The following is a 19,533-nucleotide window of genomic DNA, read 5'->3' as shown; positions in this document are numbered from 1 at the left end:
ACCTTGGAATCTAATGGAAACACAGCTCTAGAGACCGTCCGAAGATTATGCTAACATCCTGTTTCTCTTGGCATCCCAGACAGGATCCTGGAATGGCCACCGTAAGACTCACCTATATCAGAGGACACAGGGTCAGTGTAAAAGGCTGTGGGGTACTGGTTCGGGTAGAAGCCTTATACGTTTGGACCAAATCCAATGTGGACAAGGAGCTGAGCAGCATGAAGTTGGGGTCCACAGCTGAGGCTGGTGTACTCCCCAAGGCCGCCTCCAGATGGCTCAAATGGCTCGAATGATCACAATCATGCTTCAATTAAAACTGTCATGAAACTCAGGCGGTGGGGGCATGGGAGGAATAGGGCATCGAGAGTGCAGAGGAGGTGACCGGAGGAGAGTCAGAAAGAAGCTGTCCTTCCACCGAAACATTGACTCTTTTGGTTGGAAGGCAATGGCTGGAAAAGAGGGGTGGGCGCAGCAGTGCTGCCCTTTCCCTCCTAAATTGGGAGCCTAGTCTATTTGGATAGTTTGCTGATGACTCTGATGAGGGCACCGTTTTCATCTTTCAGCCGCTGGTTGTCAGATTTCAGTTCTGTTAACACCTGTAGGGGGACAGAGGGAAAGACGTGTTAGAGCTTGGCATCATCACCCCCTACCCTCCCTGACCAGGCCAGGCCAGCCCAGCCCAGCAAGCAGGGCGTTCCGAAGCAGCTTATGCAGTGAACTGTCACCACCCCTTCCCCCAGGGATGAAAGTCCCCTGANGAGGGCACCGTTTTCATCTTTCAGCCGCTGGTTGTCAGATTTCAGTTCTGTTAACACCTGTAGGGGGACAGAGGGAAAGACGTGTTAGAGCTTGGCATCATCACCCCCTACCCTCCCTGACCAGGCCAGGCCAGGCCAGGCCAGCCCAGTGAGCAGGGCGTTCCGAAGCAGCTTATGCAGTGAACTGTCACCACCCCTTCCCCCAGGGATGAAAGTCCCCTGAATCTTCCTATTCGTTGAGTTGGTAATGTTCATATTTTAGGGAGACCACAGCCCCTCCATCTTTTGAACTAGCATAGTTAGCAATAACATCTTATTTCATGTTCCACACCATGCATCCTTTCATTCTCCTGAATCGATCACTGTTCACAGTTGTTCCAGGCCTTGAGCTCACTTCTAGTCTGGAGAAATTAAGGACAGTGCCAAAGTGAGCTGGTGAGGACACAGAGGAGAAACTGAGAAAGGAGTACTGGGTCAACGAAAACAGTTAAGGACAGACACTGCCTCATGCCCCCTCAAAAATAGGAATGCAAGGGAGAGCGGCATAACTCGACTTTCTGTCACAGCCACAAGATGATTTAAGGTCCTCCTAGTGCCTTCTGTGATGAAATCCACCCAAATTCCTGCTTGTCATACTACACGCATCCACTTTCAACCACTACAACCCAAGGAGTTTATGGATTCAGTCATCGAACAGCTGTGACGCACAGTGAGCGCTAGGTATGTGTTGACTTCTCAGCCAGAGCTCCCTGTGTAGCTGCCACGGGATACAAGGGGGCCTGAGCAGCAGTTCTCGGGGAGAGTGTTACAAATCCAAGAAATAGGTGCTTTGGGGGAAGGGGGAATAGAGATTTCAATTCTGTCAGTTCTGCCATCTTGGAACACGACACATAGTGTTGTTCAACATGCAAACAAGGGAAAACGGCAGCCCAAGCCCTAGTCTGGATTTCCACGTCTTTATATGTGAACAGGCACGCCGACAGTGGGACGTTGAGGAGGGGAGAGTTTATGTGTGGGCCCTGCTGGCAGTTTGGGGAGCCTCAGGTTAGAGGGGAAGTACATCTTCACCAGGTAGGCTACAGAAATCGACATCTACATCTCTTCAATGCAAACGTGCTTTGATATTTTTAGTCATCAGACCTACAGGACTTCAGCAGCAGTGAGGTCGCCAGTCATGGATGGCCTGGGCTCGGAGGTCATGAGGCCTGTTTAATTCTAGCTCCGGCTTTGCTATTAACCACTTACGGGATCTAACTGTACCTTAAGAAACAGAATTTTTGTTTCCTCAATCTCGTATGGAGGAATGTAGATTAAATTCTACAAATATATATGTGTATGCACACTTTTATGCATCACAGAGACACAAAGGATTTGTATTAAGGGCACGAGAAGAAAACAGGATTGAACATCCACACTGCGGAAGGCTCTATCCTAGAAGTTCTCACTCCCACGGTCTTATTAGCAGCTTGTGAGTCTGTGATACAGTTGTTGTCCTTACGTCTACAAATGAGGAAATAAAGAATTTCATAACTAGTCCAAAATACCCAGCTATTAAATGGCAAAGCTGATATTGGGCCCCTGTGTGCCTGACGCCAAAGACTATCTTTTCATTAGAGAGGTTGTATGGAAAACCAAACACCAGAAGTCCAGAACTCCAGCACTGTCATTGTCATGAATGATCTCTATTACTTTAAGCAAACCACTCTGTTTCTCTGGGCTTCCATTTTTGTATCTAAAAAAGAATCATCATCTCTGCTTCTGGTCCTGGTCCCCCATCAAGTCAGGACTCTGTGAGGGCCCCGGGAGGTACCAGACGTGGAAGTGTGCGGACGTACATAACGTGCTCTGCGATACTCAGGATTCTCACGACCACTGTGAGTTCTCCATGAATGTGTGATGGCAAGTAGGTTATCTACAAATTTTACTAAAAAGATTTTAATCCAGATAGTACCACAATAAAGTTTTGGCCCTTTAACCCTGCCTCTCCTACCTCCAACCTAATCCACCAAAGCTGCTCTGGCTGCTCTCTCTCGTGCCTCTATCCCTGTGGCCTTGACTACCAGAAGTGAGCGCTCAAAAACTCAGTCCAAGAAGATTTTTAGAACAAGTCAGCCAGGATGGCCCCGCGGTGATTCACCTTCCCATCTGCTCTCCAGTGCCCCATCCTGGGTCCTGCAGCCTGGGTATCAGTGAGACTCTGAAAGTCGTATTTCCATAATAGGATTCCATAGGTGGGGAAGAAGCTATGTATGTCATTGGATTTCATTTCCGTGCCAGCAGCTCATCAAATCAGAACTGGGCCGACCCCTCCCTGCTTTTTAAATGTACAAACAACTTGTTGAGCCTTGGTGATTTATTTCCACATTAAGAACTCAATTCTTTGGAAAAAAAAAAATTGGACAAGGCAATTTCCCAGCTGCAGTATGCTACAACTGACATCTTAAGGGAGTGTCAAAAAGTACAAGAAGTGGAATGTAGAAATCAAGGGGGAAAACAGTCTCATAAACTTGACTCTCAAAAGAGAGAGGAGGAAATGAACAGTGTTATCTGATATCCACTTGAAGTTAAAGAATGATTAAATAAGAACACATGTGGAAGCATTATAGAAGTATGAGGTTTAACAAAACTTTATCATTTCAACCCCCTGGAGGTCAACTTTCTTAACTTCTAAATGTCCAGTTCATCGCAGTTTGATGTTAAGGTATCTTAGACAAATAAAATTCAAGTGCATGTTTTCCCAAACCTGACTTCGTCTAGCCTTTGATGAAGAATGTGTTGAAGAGGGAGAGGATATGAGGGTCTTGAAGCTGCGGAGACCCGGGAAGGACAAGGCTAGCTGCAGGGTGATGGGGGCTCAGGATGAGTCTTTCCTAGGCTGCTTTGCTTCTGACTACTTGGGAAGCAGGGAGGGGGTCCCACCGCTTATATTCTATTGCAAGTGGCTTGCACGATACACGGAGATAAGATGATTTCTCTAGGGGATTATTAAAAAACAAAACAGAACAAAAAACCCCAGAAAGGCAGGGCAAACTCTCTGGGTCACACTGTCAGTTTGGCTTAGTTATCCCATCTCTCCTTCTGGTAGGGGTCGGCAAGTGTTTTCCGTAAAGGGCCAGAAATAAATATCAAGCCACATGGTCTCTGCTCCAACTATTCGACTCTGCTCTTGTGGCACAAAGTACTTACAAACGTAATGATAATACGTAAACAAATGAGCATGGCTCAGTTTCAATACAACTTTATTTTTGGACATCAAGAGTTGATTCCATATATTTTCAGGTATCACGAAATATTCGTCTTCTTTTGATTCTTTTCCCCCTAACTATGTGCCTGGCTCATGGGCCTACTGATGTGCCACGGTTCGCTGATCTGTTACAGAAGGTCACGAGCTATGCAATGGATTCTTTACAGCGGCAACATCTCGTAGTAGGTAAATGGCTGTTTGGGAAGTCAAGAGTGCTGAGAAAGCAGAATGCTGCCCTTCAGCCCTCAGCAGCAATGGTGGGGGCGCACTGTTGCTGTTTAATAGATTCTTCTTGCACTGTTTAGGCCATATGCTTAACAAATGGCTAAAACTCTGTGCCAAATATGCAGGCAGCTAACAGCACAGTGGTTGAGCGCTTGGGCTCTGGAACCTGACATATTTGGTTTGAATTTTGGTTCTACCACTTACTCTTTGAGTGACCTTGGACTGGTTACTTAATCTGGAACTCGTTTTTTTCCATTTGTTAAAAATGATTGTTCTGGGGGATAAGTGAAAAAAAGCACACAGAGCACTGTGCACAGCTCTTAATAAATGACACCGTTACCTTGGTATTTACTATTGAAAGCATGAGACCTAGTTTTGCTCTATCTCCTATGCTATCTTGCACAAAGAGGGAAACTAAAAATGACTGGGACATCTTTTGTGGGTCCCCAGTTCACCCCTGTCAAATTCTCCAGTAATCCTGAGGCTCACTTTCCAGCATGGAGTTTGGACCTAACGCGGCAATCAGTAAGCAGGTAACTAAGCTGCTTGGCGCCAGGCCATGGTGCCACTTCCCTTTTAGCTTTCCGCGTGTGATAGCATCTACAGCAGGATATTAGCTCAGCCCTTATGGTAATCTGGGTGCTTCAGATCTAGCGGGTATTAGCTGCCAGCTACTGACCCTGAGGGCACAAGCAAATAGGCAGAGAAAAGAACAGGCGTAGGTCAGGACTAATTAGATTGTTGCTGGAAATTAAAAACTCATTTCAGAGAGCGAAACTGCTCAGCAGTAGTGATCCCATCACACCATTGTGGGATGGGAAAGCAAGTTATCTGTGAGCTTGTCTTTCAGACCAACATCCAGGGAGCCTCCAGTTTACCAAACACATGTTTGGTTGAGAATAAATCCCTGCTCTCTGCTCCAATGACGGTCATCTCCTTTGCAAAGCTACCCCCATTAGGGAAGGTCTGGCTGTGTGAGGGTCTCATTTATCCAGGCTGTGTTCTGCCTCACAGCCCACACTGGCAAGGCGTGGGGGTGGGGGGCACATCCCTAGGGCCCAGAGATTTGTGACAGGGGTGAGAGTGATGCCTCCCAAGGAGGGGGAAGAAAGCAAAGATGATTGTAGGAGGGAGGCGAAGAATAGCCAATTCTACTCAAATGGTGGGATGGACAGTGTTATTGCTGGTGGTGGAGCTCTAGCCTTCAGAGCTAGTCGTCCCCATCCAGCATGTTGTCAGATGTGAAAGACTTAGCTCTGTCTGGTATGCAAAGGGCCATTTTCAACCCTGGTTTCACAAAAGAATCAATAGGGTAAGTCTGAGAAAATATTGGTGCCTGGGTCTCAACCCAGACTACTAATTTTGGGGGTTGGGAGGGGGGTGGGCCCAGGCACTATATATATTAAAAGCTCCGAGCCAGGGTTGAGAGTCCCTGCCCTTGGTTATCCCAGGCCCAACAATATGGAGTGCAGGACCAACCCCAACTGCTCCAGTGGCCAGGATGCACTTGGGTTGCTACTGACTGAGAAAGCTCAACTTTCAGTTTGGCAATGACCCCACCAAAGAAATCTGCACATACACAGGTGCGTGTGTACGCCTACATACACCTATGTGTAGCCGAGCGAGCAAATCCATTCTCGGTCTCCAGGGGAGGAGAAGGTGACGTGGTGATCTCACCAAACAGATCACCAGCCTGGGCAAGGATTCCGTCACTGCCTCCCTTGACCTAGGCTGTTATGTCTCACTCTGTGGCTCTTTCCATCTGCAGATGACCAACATTTATAGGCACCCACATATGGTGGCTCTGATGGAGGGGCACGAGCACAGGGCTTCTGGGTCCAACAAAAAGAGAGAACATGCCTGGAGTGGTGGAGGAGGGAAGTGAGGTGGAGAAGAGGGGCAAGAACTAGAGCTCCTGGATTTCCGAGGACTCGACGGACTCCGAGAGTCTGGCCACAACTCGGGTCAGGGCCCTGTTCTCAGCCTGCAGTTGCTCGTTCATCTGCTTCAAGGTTTGAATCTGTTTTAGCTGGTGGAGGTTCTGTAGAGAGTGAAACATGGAGGAGACAGACGGACAAGAGAGAGAGAGAGACAAGACAGACCAGAGGAGATAAAAGTAGGACAAAGAAATCATGTGACTTTTTGTTTTTTGTTTTTAGTTGGCATGCAAGAAAGGAAGTGAGAAAGGCAGGAGTAAATGGTGCAGGATGAGGGGAGGGATAAGGGAGAAAAGCACCAACAGGCGGGGTGGGTGGGGGGAGCCAGGCCTACGATTCGTGGCTAAGGTCGAACTATGCTGCCGGTCAGCCATATAGAATACAACCACCACGCTCTCAAATAGCACATGTGGATTGCTTTTGAGAATGACAGCCCACCATGTAGCTTGGGGCCTTCTGAGCTGATTTAATGAGGTTGAGCCATAGCCTCGGGGGCCCTTCTTCATCATCAACGGGACCTGGAGTTGAGGACTCCGTGTTCCTAAAACCAGCTGCAGCCCTTTTCTCTCTCCCTCCTCTCATCTTGACCTATACTCGGCTCCCTACTCTTACTTGTTTTTCCTTTTTTTTTTTTTTTCTTTTCTGGGTCCTTCTCTTTACTTTTTATTTAAAAAAATGAAACAAGGAAAATAAAAGAGGGGCCTGTTGTTTAAGTATCTTCTGTATGAGGCATGTACTGTTTAGAAGGTTGAAGGGGCACATACAAGATAAGAAACTGGCAGCTGTCTGCACTGTCCTCTAACCTGTTTTGTAGGATGCTTCATTACCCCTTCTAGTTCTCCACTGCAGTCCAGAAACCTGTTCCAGGATCCAAGAACTGCTAAGCGGCCTCTGACCTGCTACAGCACTACCTGCATCATGAAATTCACTTTGTCCCAGCTCATGAAGAGGCTGGCAGCTGCTTGAAGGTGTTCACATACAGACTCACACTCTGAAAGTTACAGCTGTGCACAAAAGCTGGAGAAATCATACGTGTCCAAGATACTGGAATTGGTTGGACTGATGTACTAGTTCAGACCTCACTATTTGTAAGTGTTACAAATGGGACAGAATAACCAGTCCACAGATATTCTTCCTAATACCTTGTAGCCCATAAAGGAGCTAAAGACTTCCAATGGCTTTATATCACAGGCTTGCTTACTGTTACTGTCGTTGCCTAAGTGGTCATCTGTACTGAGTCTGTAACCAAGACCATCAGCTCTCTGGGAAAGGAAAGGATTTTATTATGCAAATGGGGCTTCACAGAGGAAGATGAAAAATCCTGTAGATTACAGTGATGACAAACCAGAGAGAAGTCTCTCATACCCACATGGATGTGAGGGACAGAAATGAAGGATTAGTGGATTTAAAGCTGGAAGTGAAGAAGCAAGAAAATGAAAGGCAGCATGAAGGGGAAAAAACAGTGAAAAGGAAAAACAAGCAGAGACAAACTGCCGAATATCTCTTTCCCCAAAGAGGGAGAATGAGCACCTTGGAAAAAAGGCAGAGCTGCCCAACACTTCCTTGTAGCCATTTAAGGGTAGAGACCAGGCAATGCTCCTTACCCTCTGCAAGCATCTCGGCCATGGAGAGGACTGGGATCAGAGGAGATCATGGTGCAGCATATGGAAATATTTAAAGAAATGGGCAGGGACCAAACATAAGAACCAATGGAAAGTCCCTGGCTCTCACCCTTCTTTGGAGCTGACATTGGACCAAAGCTTTCAACATAATCATTGTCATTATATGAAGTGGTCCTTGCCTCCTAGGGAATAATATTAAAGACGCGAACTATGAAAATGATTCAATCTAACATGTGAGTATAAGCAGATCAAGGTGGAAGAATTTGAAAGTTACCAGTAAGAGGGAGAGAGGCAGGAAACAATCAGGTGGAATGTTCTATAGGAAACAGTATTGAAAACAAGGCACGATGGAGGGGAGGGCAGGGCACAGAGCAGGGTGGGCAAGGGCAGGATCAGCTAGTGGTATTTCCAGAGTAAGTAAAAATAAAAATCCCAAGAGCAATCTAAAAGGGGAGTGGCTGCTGGACCTCTCATGCAAGGACCCGGGAGAGGCAGGGAGAAGGTCTGGGAAGGAGGCTGATGCTGAATGGAGGATATAGTAGAAACGTCATCAGGTCTGATGTGGGCCAGACCCAGTGCAGCCTTGCACAGTTCAGGTGGACATGCACACCTGTCAGAGGTTGGCACACCATCCTACTCCAATCCAGGCTCTGAGTCCAGTCTGTCCTGGGGAGAACTCATAAATACTTACCTTTGTATAAGGCTGAAAGGCACAACCCATGTCACAAGCACAGAGCCCCACATACATCTGGGCGAGCCCACCTCAGGGTTCCCCCATTTCACCTGGCCTTTGCACTTTATTTGCCAGAATCAGAAAAACAGGCACCAGAGTCACTGTCTGTCCTTGAGCGCCTACTGGATCTTCAGGGTTCACTGGAGGTCAACCTTCAACATGCTCCCTACTGATGGCTCCAAGAGGGTTGAGCGTCTGTATAAACCAAATATGCAACAGGCATGGGGGCTAACTGGCCCTTAGTTCTACTGGGTCGCAGATTCGATAAGACAGTTTACCTGTGCAGTTGACTGGCTGCCTAGAACACAGATTTTGACCACTGATCATTCCCAAGATGTTGATTACCATAAACTGTAGCCTGGATGAAAAAGGACTTGAAATCTAACCAAGCAGCTTCTTAAGATTCCTTTAATGCCAGTGACATCAATTTTATGATGTCTGTATCTATATGTCTGAAGTTTTTACTTATCTCAAGGTACAGACACAAACATCATGAAATTGATGTTGGCTGTGAGGCTTGTAAGTTCCTCCCCCTTTGTCCTCTAGGGGGAGCTAGACGATTTGTAAACCTGGTATCGGGCTTTGATCTGAGCAAAGGTTTAGGGACTTCAGAACTTGCAGGTGTTTCTTCTCCATTTGGCTTTGCAACTGGTAATGGAGAATAATGACAACTGACTGAATGCGTCCATTTTCTAACTAAAAAAAAAAAGAGTTTCAAATTGGCATACCTAATTTTTCGAGGTCTAAACAGCCATTATCTGGCTCATTTGATAATTTAAACAACTGAATTTGAAGTTGACTGGCAAGCGACTTAAGGCTGAGGGAGAAACACCTTCATGTACTATGATCTCTACTGAGGAAAGAAAGGAACTCATGACCTAGTTTAGGAAATCTTAGCCTGACAGGACAGGGAGAAAGAAATATGTAAGCCTGTCTCAGACCATAGGAGTGAGAGCAACTAGAACCACTGAAGGGGCTCTCATGCTCGGCAATTTAGGATTGGAATAGAAATAAAGAAGGCCCTCAACTGCTCCATGTGGGGACTTTCCGGGTCTTTGAGTGTGGGCCTGGGCAGACGTGGTGTAGAGTTCCGTGACTAGTGGGTCTGGGCTAGCTGTGGGCTCCTGGGTACTCATTAGAAGGCACCAGCTCTGGCCTCATTTACATGCTCTTGATCAGCATTCAGGCTACTCCTTAACGAGCATCACTGACAGCTGCCTAACAGCAGAGTACAGATGGTATCACTCAAGGGGTTTCAAAAATGGAGGCACCCCCAGTGCAACTGAGAACTGTGGATATTCATTCATCAAGAACTGTGTAGCTCTACTAACACACGGCTCGAAATGGGAGAGAATACTGTGCGGTAGGTGAGATGGGTCTGGAAAAACCAGAAGATGGAGAAGCTAAGGGTGTTGGGTCATCCTGTTTTTATCACAGGAGAATCAACCATTAATTATTTCTACTTGCTGTTTTACATCAACTTGAAAGATATAAGTGCCGCTTTTTGGAGATATAAGTAGGTACTGCTTGAAATTCTATGTGAATGCTATGGGAATCAGTTATGGCCTTGGAACAGTGACCACAGAACTCAAGGGCAGGGCACATCTCCCTCATTCTGGAATAACACAGAGTAACAGGACTATGAGCACTGGATCTTGTGTAAACTTGGACCTTATCAGGTCCTGAGAAGTTTTTTTTCAGTAAATAACCATATTTTTTGGGGCCACTGTAAATAATAAATGTCTCTCCTAAAGTGCTCCAATTGCATATTAGGGATGCTTCTCACAGAAAGAGCCCTGGAGATCTGCCTCATACTACCCCAGTGCTTCTGGTTCGCAGGTAAAGAAACCTGAGTTTCACCAGATGAATGCTTCGTATCATACATCTGGTAAAACAAGATCCTTGAAGGAAAAAAAAAGGCCGGAGCAGAGCAAACGCTAGGTGACTACGATGGGCATGTGGCATCACGCATCTGCGGGGCTCAGATGCTCCCACAGCATCCCCAGGTGGCTGCCCCGAGCAGCTCTATGTTCCCTACTGCTCTGCAGGCCCCTTCCGCAGCGGGGAATTGACCCTTCTGGGTCGGCTGCCAGTTCTCAGCACTCACAGCTGCCTAGGGTGGCAGTTGTTCATTCAAGTGGCTAATGGAGATGCTGGTCATTGCAGGTCATGGTGAAAGGAGAGGAAAGCAGTGAGCCGTGAGGTGTAACTGGTGGCATGAGCTTATTCTAGTGGGCGAGTGCCGAATAGTACTGGGGAATATTTCAGGGGAAATGGGCCGGGGCAGGAAATTGATGTGTGAATTAATCTGCATTCTGCTGCAGAATGACTCAAACTGTGTTCCTTCCAGCGAAGGACTGAGACAGGGAGGCACACCAGGCAGGAAAGTCCCTGGCCGTGTTCAGGCTTCCCCGGGCGCCTCATGTGAGGCCAGGAGAGCTGGGACCCTTGTTTTAGCCTTTTCATCCAGCCCCTGACGGTGAAGCTATTGCTTGGAAAATCTCAGAAGTTCAACTTAGGTTTGTCTCCAGTCTGCAGACACCTCCCCTTAAGCCAGAGGCGGTGCTGGTTCCCAGAAGGGCTGCGAGGTGCCCACAGGGGATGCTGTGGGATCTGAGAGGGCCTATGAAATGGCTGAGGAGAGATGCTCGGCTCCTCTTCAGTGTCATCTCTTCTTAAGGGGGTCGAGTGTGCGGTGAAATCTGGAGGGGCGGGCCTAGGCTCAATCACCCAGTCCTGGCAGGCATTTGGGGAACAGGCACACAAAGAGAGAAAGGAGATCTCTCCATACCTTCATCTCCTCCTCCATCTCTGACATTTTCCGCTCCAAGGCTCGCCTCTCCTGTTTAGAAACAATGAGACTGTTGAACATCTACTGGGTTTAGAAGGGAGTCAAAATGCTGCCTCCCAGTTGCCATGTGATCAGCAGCATCACGTCTCAGGCAAACTTCATGCAGGAGACTAAGCACTATCTGATCCGTGGGATGAAACTACTTCACGGACAGAAATCACATGACCTAAATCTCCCATCAGAGTATTAGACTACAAGCAAATGGTAGGACCAGGGTACTCCGGCTATTCTGTGCAAGCTGAAGATTTCATGGAATTTCAAATGACTGCAAGTGACCAGGGCTCTTGCTCTCTATTAATAAAAGACATCCTTATCTTCAGTAATGCTCCCCTCAAATTCCTAAGAAGCTGCTTCTACCATGATGGGGAGCAGATGGTGAGTGGGGAAGCAGCCATCATAGTCCAGGAAGAAAGAGCACCCCTCCCCCTAACCCATCTCTCTCCCGGCAACCCACTCCTGATTTAGCCTGAACTCTGAAGAGTCCTTGATTAGATGAGATACCAAAGAGGTTTTGTTACAGGCCACGGAAATAAAATATAAAACTTTGCTGCTTTCCAAATTAAACAGGAGAGATGGGAACATATTATACCCCTAGGGTCAAATCACAGCTAGGGTGCATCAATAAATCTGAGTTTTCCCAATCCAAGAATGTCAAATCACAGAAAAATATTCTGAACGCAGTCAGGAGGAGGTCAGCAATTGAACCATATGCCTCCTCCCCACCCCCAGTCAGAGTGAGTGAAAGATTCTGCTGGCTCACATTTCAAGTCAGAAGACCTAAATCAATGGCAGAGGGTCCTGCTGAAAACTTCCTTTCTGTTCAAGGTGACAGGAAGGGTAAAGAGACCTTGGTCCTGGGTGTGTACGTGTGTGCTGACTTACAGTAAACCAAAATATACCGTAGGGGTGTGTGTGTGTGCATGTGTGTGCGCGAGCGCGCGCAGTTCTGCCTATAGGCCAAACCAGTGCATGGGATGACCTTCTAAGGACTCGTCCCACACTAAGACTGGAATAAGTGAAAAGTACGGACCATGTGAAGAGGCCAAAAGGACTAGCAATCAAACTGCTGTCCAGAGTCACACAAAAAGAATTTATTATCAAGCTGGGAATGGAATGTGGCAGAACTCCCGCCTTCTTGAGACGAACTTTTTCCATTGGCATGAACAACAAAGTCAGAGAAACTCAGATGAAACAGAGGGGAGAAAGAAACACACACATACCCGTTTCTCCATCTCCAGCATGGATGATCGGTCAGAGGTCTTCTCTTGTTTCTGCTAGTGCAAATTGAAGAGAAACAGTGGTCACTTGGGTTGTCTCAGGGTCACTAGGAAGCCCTGTCTGGTTCAGCTTTACCGTCGGACACCCAGAAATAGATGTCTGGGCTTTGGGCTCTCGCTGCGGCAGATTCCAGTAGATCTCTAAGCCTTACATCATTGCCTCTCTGAAGTCTGCAGGATTCCCATTGGGGAGCAGAAGGCAGGAGTAGCTGTTTCTTGAAACTCAGCACAGTCACAAGTGCAAAGACATCCGCACAACACACACACAAACACTTGCTAGGTCTTCAACGCCAACTCTCTCCTTATACCTCACAGTAATCACACAACCCAGAGAAAATGAAAAATGGTTTTTCTTCTTTGAAAGCTAGAGACTCATGAACTTGAGGCTTTAAGCCCCATGGCACTCTTCTAAGCAATCCCTTCACACTCTTATTCTTTCTGCTCTGGGCACTGACGCTGTTTTTCTTCTAAAGCAGTGGTTTGCACGTGTGGGTGGGCTTCCAGGGTTCTCAGAAGCCCGCTCATCCGATCTGCCCTGCTTTGAACTGAACAGTTCCACTTTTATCTTTTTTGTATATTGAGCTTCCAGGTGAGGTAAGGTTTTACCTGAACAAAAGATTAGAGAACTTTATTTTAGAACATCTTGGACTTTTGCTATAAATGTCACAGAAGGGCCAAAAAGATTTAGCCACCAGAGCTAGAAAGTAGAGTAACTTCAGGTAGTGACTCTTAAACAGGGAATGGAAATGAACCTTAAGTTCCTTTTGGCCTTAGCACTGTCAAACTTCTTACACTTAACAGACATTTAATACGTACAGGGTGATTATTTTTATTTTGCCTCGTACCACGCACAAACAACAGTTAATAAACACGGAGAGTACGCTGCTCTTCTGGCAGAGGTTTCTTTTTGCAGAATATGAAGGAATAAATAGAACTAACAGTAAAACTCTGACTTCTGGCTCCTGTCCTGGGCTTTCACCTTCTGTTCTGAAGGTCAGGGCCATCTGCCTTTCCACTGAGTCTACTATGAAGAGGAAGGAAAAGGAAAAAGGCAGAAGTAGATCCTGGTGCTTGTTTATACCCTCATCGGCCTCCCTGAGCCTGAGAAGCACAGAAGCTGTCACGATCTCACTATTTTCATCTAGCTCACTTCTACAGACTGAACTGAACTAGCTCACTTCTACAAAGAACTAGTTTTGTTTTGTTTTTTTAATCGTAACCCCCTCAGAGTTAGGCCAAGTGGACCTTTTATGTAAAACATCGTGTGTGTCCATGTGGTAAGTGTCTCCCTACAATGTGTGGGGCTGACAGGCCCTCCTCCTCTCCGTCCTGCCAGACAGCTCCATTTGTAGTAAACAGCAGAGAACTGGTCTGTAGCACCACTATTTCTTCTGAATTTCAATAACTTGTATTTGGCAAAACTAAGTATATTCCAATACACCCAGCAAAGCAGTTGGCTAGAAAGTAAACCCTTTCCCCAGTGACTGGAAAGGATGATTTTATTTTCAGTGTCCTCTGCGCAAGTCAATGTCAGCAGCTTCTTAGATTGCTCACTGCTCTGAAGCATGAGCTGGTGGAAAAGCCAAGAACTCATAAAGGTCAAGAAATGTGCTGTCAGAAGAGTGCTTCTGGAGAGAGTGGGGAGCAGGTGATATTGGGTCTCCTGTGATTCCTCACATGACTGCTCCCCAACTGTCTGTAACATAGCCCCAGGAACTCCTGATAAGATGCAGCAAAAGATGTGTATTAATTAATCATTGTCAGTTCGTGGCACTACTCAGAATAAAAGTCAGCCTCAGGAATCTTCTGAGGGTGTACTGTGAATGAGACATTTTACCTGGCTCAGTCATGCTGGGGTCAGAAGAGACCCTGAGGTTTATTTAGTTCTACCCCCCTGCCTTGTGTGTGTGTGTGTGTGTGTGTGTGTGTTTTCTTGTGGGTTGATACCCACTTTTCCTGTCCCACTAAATCATTTTATGCCCAGTGTCACCTGTGCTGCAGGCCTTACAAATCCTCAAAGAGCCATGTTCAGCTATCCCAACCAGGCGGTGGGGGGGTGCCTCTTCCACACTGACAGGCAGTTCATAGGCCAGGCCATCCACTATGCACCTGACCGAGCCCTTCTCTGGAAAATGTGGGTTTCCTGGTTGTCCTGCTGAAGTCCCATGCAGTTCTGTCATGCTGTCTTCCAAGTGTTGGCTCATTCCATTCCAGAGCGGTTGCCATAAGATGTTTAGAGGTACTTAACCTGCCCCCCAAATCCCATGTATTCAGTACTATACAATCCTAGCATTTTAGGCTTTGCTTTTGGCCTAGATCATATGGCTGGAACAACTAGCCATCTCTGCTTTTCATTTATACCTTTCCCAGTAAAGAGTCATTTTTACCTCAGTTCAGCTTTCAAAATTCTTAGTCACTGGCATTCCAGGAGGGCAATAACTCAATAGGTTTCCTGTTAAGTCAGCAATAACCCAAGACTGCACTTGCTTCGGCTTTCAGCAGCAGTGTTTGTCTCACTGGTGATGAGGTTATTGCCTCTAGTACCCTCTAAAGGGCTGCCTAATTAAATCAGGCCTGGCAGTAAAAGGAAATGGTTTATCTGGTCTGTTTGCTGCTAACATTCCTTATTCCTAGGCTGAAAAATGGGGTGGCTTGAGGAAGTAACATACGCTGCAGGACAGAACCTTTGCTTTGGGACCCGATTATACATTCTAACACACCTTTGTCCTTGATTTCTTTCTTTTTTAGAGAGAGAGAGAGAGAGAAAGCACAAGACAGTGTGAGGAAGGGGGAGGGGCAGAAGGGGAGGGAGAGAGAGAGAATCCTAAGCAGGCTCCATACCCAGCGTGGAGCCCAACCCAGTGTTCTATCTCACGACCCTGAGACCATGACCTGAGCCGAAATCGAGTCAGATGCTTGACTGACTGAGCAATCCAAGCGCCCCTGTCCTTGATTTCTTATACGAGCCATGCAAACCACTTATTTCTCTAGACCTAATTTGCTACCTCTCTGCACTGGGTTTAATGGTGTCGTGCTTATCCCTCTCTAGGAGGTGACTGTAGATAAACTGGACTGAAACATGACAGGAGACATTGTCTGGCACTAAGCTTGTGATGCTGGTTAATACCTTTCTACTAAGAAATAAGTAGATAATCCATATATTGACTATTAGCATTTAGGCTGTTAGGAATTGTTCACTGAACTACCAGTTTTCCATTTTAAGTTAAATTCCGACTGAACCCTGAAATCAGATGAGAATCTCAGGGGCTTCTGTCTCCCTGTCTCTGAGGAGGGCCAATCTGAATTCCACGTCACTTCCCCTCTCTCAGACCCCTGGGTTAGTGCGCCCCCTCACACTCAGCCTGTCACCTAGCCTTTGTCCTCTTCTCCCTTACCTGGGCCATCTTCTCAAGCTTGGACTTTATATCTGCTAGCTCTAGCTGAGCCTCCTGAAGTTTTGTTTTCAGTTTTTGGTTCTCGGTCAGGGCACTCTCGTAGAGCTGAGGGGAGGGAAAGAAAATCAGGTCACCGAGTAGGCAGGGCTCCCAGGATCAGCACTCACACAGTTTCACCCTATGAGAAACCCCCTCTCCGGCCCAAACCATCACTGTGGGGCAGACGGAGAAGGGGGAGGAAGTCTAGGAAACAATACATTTAGCCAACTGGTTTCTTGCTTCTTAACACTGGTGAAGTTCCAGGTGCTGAACACAGACAGAACGGTGCTCCAACTTCAAAAATGTTCATCTCCGGGGGAAAAAACAGTCACTGTCGTTCCCCATACAAAGAGAATTATTATTTTTTAGAGCCGATCTAATGTGTATATTGATTTTAGTCAAGTTCTGCGTAACACAACATTAACAAAACAAACACTTCATTAACAAAAATGGTTTTCTCCCCTGGCATCTCAAGCACTCGAAAGGGAAGGTTTCCAGGTCTGCCCCTGGAGCTAGGTGTTCTTCCGCAAGAACCAAAGGCAATGAACTGTCAAGTGTTTTAAACCCCCTCCAAACCAGATCATCATTCACCATCACCAAGAAGCAGTTGGTTGACGCTCACAGGACCTCATGAAAAGCACGTTTGTTAACGACATGAAACCTACCGAATGACTCCCCGTGGCGGGACACACATCACTACTTCATCTCCCCTTTCTACAGCTGTCGATCTTTACTTTTTCCTGTACCTCTACGTCTGGTTTGAGGCATATATTTACTGCACTAAAAGCAATGTATGAAATGGTCTGTGTTTAGCTGGTGGAGGGGTGGGGCACACCCAGAAACCCGAAAGGCATCAGTTACTACTATTTATCACGGAAGCACCTGTTCTTCTGTTTCGTGGGACCTACACTCATTTTTCTACACTGGGGAAAAGGCTGAGAGGTTTACGTGTTGTAACCCGACGACGGAAAAGTTGAAAAGAGAGCCTACTTTTTTATAATCCCTGTTGCTGTCCTCCTCCACGCGGCTGGTCAGGGTGGCGAGGCGGGCCTCCCGGGCCTCGCGGCGGGCTCTTGCTGAGGCCCGGTCACCGTAAGAATCGCTGCTTGTAGGGTTACTACCTCCTGATTCCAACCTGTGGGAGATACATTAAAGGGAAACGCTGGTTTTAAGAATGAAGAGATGGGGGGAAGGTCACGCTGCAGGGTAGTCTGAGCCTTTTCTAAGAAGCACTGGAGAGCCTTGGCCAGAAACGACGCACATTCCTTCCCTGAATCTCCTCAGCCAGCATTCTCGGACCTCGGGGCTAGGCTGCGCCAGCCTGGAGGAGGAGCTGTCGTTTGCCAAGAACGGAGCTTACTTGAAAAATTGGTGGTTTGGACCCGTGTGCCGACTTAAATCTTAGAGCTTTCCAAATTAGTTTGGGGTTGAACAGCTTTCCTCAAAGAGTGTGCTTTTAAAAGCAGAAGTTTCTTGGATCTCAATGGCTCTTAGACAATGATTCCAACGAACTGTCAATGAATCAGAAACACACGGACTTGGAGCTCTGAGCTGGCGGGGGGATGGAGGGAGGATGGCCACGAGGGCATGGCGTGTATGCTTTTTAGGTGCACTGCGGGTTTGTTGGAATCTCAAGCATTTCAGGGTACCACCACCGCGCCCAAACAGCTATTTTTCTACCCTCTTTCTCCAGTCCACGTTGTGACTGTGAGCCTGTGATGAGGACTTCTACATCTCCCAGCAGGCGAGCTCTGACAGTTGATGGTGGCCTCATTTCCAGGAGTGGTAAGTTCGNCAGGCGCCCCTCTTTCTTTTTTTCTTTCTTTCTTTCTTTCTTTCTTTCTTTCTTTCTTTCTTTCTTTCTTTCTTTTTTTTTTTAAAGATTTTAAATTTATTTATTTGATAGAGAGAGAGAGACAGCCAGTGAGAGGGGGAACACAAGCAGGGGGGTGTGGGAGAGGAAGAAGCAGACTCCCAGCGGAGGAGCCCGATCGGGGGCTCGGTCCCAGGACTCTGGGATCACGCTCTGAGCCGAAGGCAGACGCTTTAACCGCTGTGCCACCCAGGCGCCCCTCATCCTGATTCTTAATAGTGGTTTACACTTTTCTCAGACTTTCTTCTTTCCAAATGAAAATGTGGCCCACAAGACGGCTACGTACAAACCGGCCCTGCAGAGCTCTCCCTCCCCGCACTGGGGTGGTGTGCAGAGTCACAGCTGTGGAGCTTCCACTGGAAGGCTCTGTCCTGCGGTAGCTATTGCCAAAGTTGGGGGTGGGGGAGCTGGAACAAGTATCAGGAAAAGTAGAGGAGCAATAAGGAGGACACAGAGGGGGAGAAACAAAGCTCCTAATGACATCACTGCCCACTGTCTTACAGAGATACTAAGTCCTACAACACTCTTCACTTTTTCTTCTTACATTTTTTTAAAAAAAAATTTATAAACAGAAACCTCTTTACTGACTTTTCTGATTATAAAAGCAATACATGCTTGTAGAAAAATTTAAGTAGTACCCAAGTGTCTAAAATAGAAAGTGAAAGTCACTCCACAATCCTGCTCAAGAAATAATCCACTATTAACAGTTTACTTCCTATCCTTGCAAAAGGTTAAACACATAGATATGTTAAAATGTATATATTCTTATAAATAAAACCAGATAATACATACTGTTGTCTAACTCTTCCTCCTCCCTCATCACTATGCTTGGAGGCATCTTACCACGTAAGTAAACAGATCTGCCTCATTAAAAAAAGAAAAAATGACCGCACAGTCTTCCACTGTGTGCTTGTATGGTAACTGAATATTCTAGTGACAGACACCCATATTATTTTGAACTTTTTAGCTATTAGAAATGATGCTACAGTGAGAAGACCAGTCTATAAATTTTAGTGCATTTGTCCAATTGTTTTCTTGTCCAATTACTTTCTAAAATCTTAGAAGTGGAACCCTTTGGTCAAGGGATGAGTCTGTTCTAAATTTTGATATATGTATTGTTATACTGTCCTTCAGAGAGTTTAATCCTTTCTAATCCAAGAGGAGAAACACTGTCGTTAATTTTAACATTTGTAGATCACTAGGAAGGGTTAGTATCTTTGGTTACTTATCTTCATTTCTGAATTGTCTATTCAGAGTCTTTGGTACTCTTTGGCTTGTCACACTGTGGGAGCTTCCTATATAGCAAGGCTTTTAAAACTATCTAACATAAGCTGCAAATATTTTTTCCCACTTTACTTTTTGTCTCTGTTTATGGTGTCTATTACTAGCAGAGATTTTACATTTTATATAACAAAACTGGACAATTTTTACCCTTACGGTACCATGCCTGGGAGAGTCTTCCTATATAAAGATTATAAATATTCTCTTCTATTGCTTTTGTAGTAAGATCATTTTCTCTTAAAACTGTAATCCATCTGGAATCTGGTTTCGTTTTTGTTTTTTGATATGGCTTCAGGGA

At 46.3% G+C, this 19,533-nt stretch overlaps 1 protein-coding gene across 6 annotated transcripts in view; it reads right to left on the bottom strand.

Annotated features, from left to right (window-relative positions):
* Positions 1-266: 266 nt before the first annotated feature.
* The window catches only part of PPP1R12B (protein phosphatase 1 regulatory subunit 12B), a 204,915-nt gene continuing 185,648 nt past the window's right edge, over positions 267-19,533 (bottom strand). For 4 of the 6 annotated variants that reach the window (XM_034667048.1, XM_034667051.1, XM_034667050.1 and 1 more), the window contains 5 exons: positions 17,072-17,216; positions 16,043-16,147; positions 12,591-12,644; positions 11,311-11,361; positions 267-596 (listed from right to left, as the gene is read on the bottom strand). In XM_034667048.1, coding sequence (XP_034522939.1) covers positions 510-596; positions 11,311-11,361; positions 12,591-12,644; positions 16,043-16,147; positions 17,072-17,216 — 442 coding nt within the window. In that variant the 3' untranslated portion in view covers positions 267-509. Of the gene's footprint in view, positions 597-11,310; positions 11,362-12,590; positions 12,645-16,042; positions 16,148-17,071; positions 17,217-19,533 lie in introns of those variants that run through there. The other 2 variants (XM_034667049.1, XR_004627338.1) reach the window with 2 other exon arrangements.

Source organism: Ailuropoda melanoleuca, chromosome 8, assembly GCF_002007445.2.
Source record: "Ailuropoda melanoleuca isolate Jingjing chromosome 8, ASM200744v2, whole genome shotgun sequence".
Taxonomy (NCBI): domain Eukaryota; kingdom Metazoa; phylum Chordata; class Mammalia; order Carnivora; family Ursidae; genus Ailuropoda; species Ailuropoda melanoleuca.
This window is presented reverse-complemented; position numbering and strand designations above follow the sequence as displayed.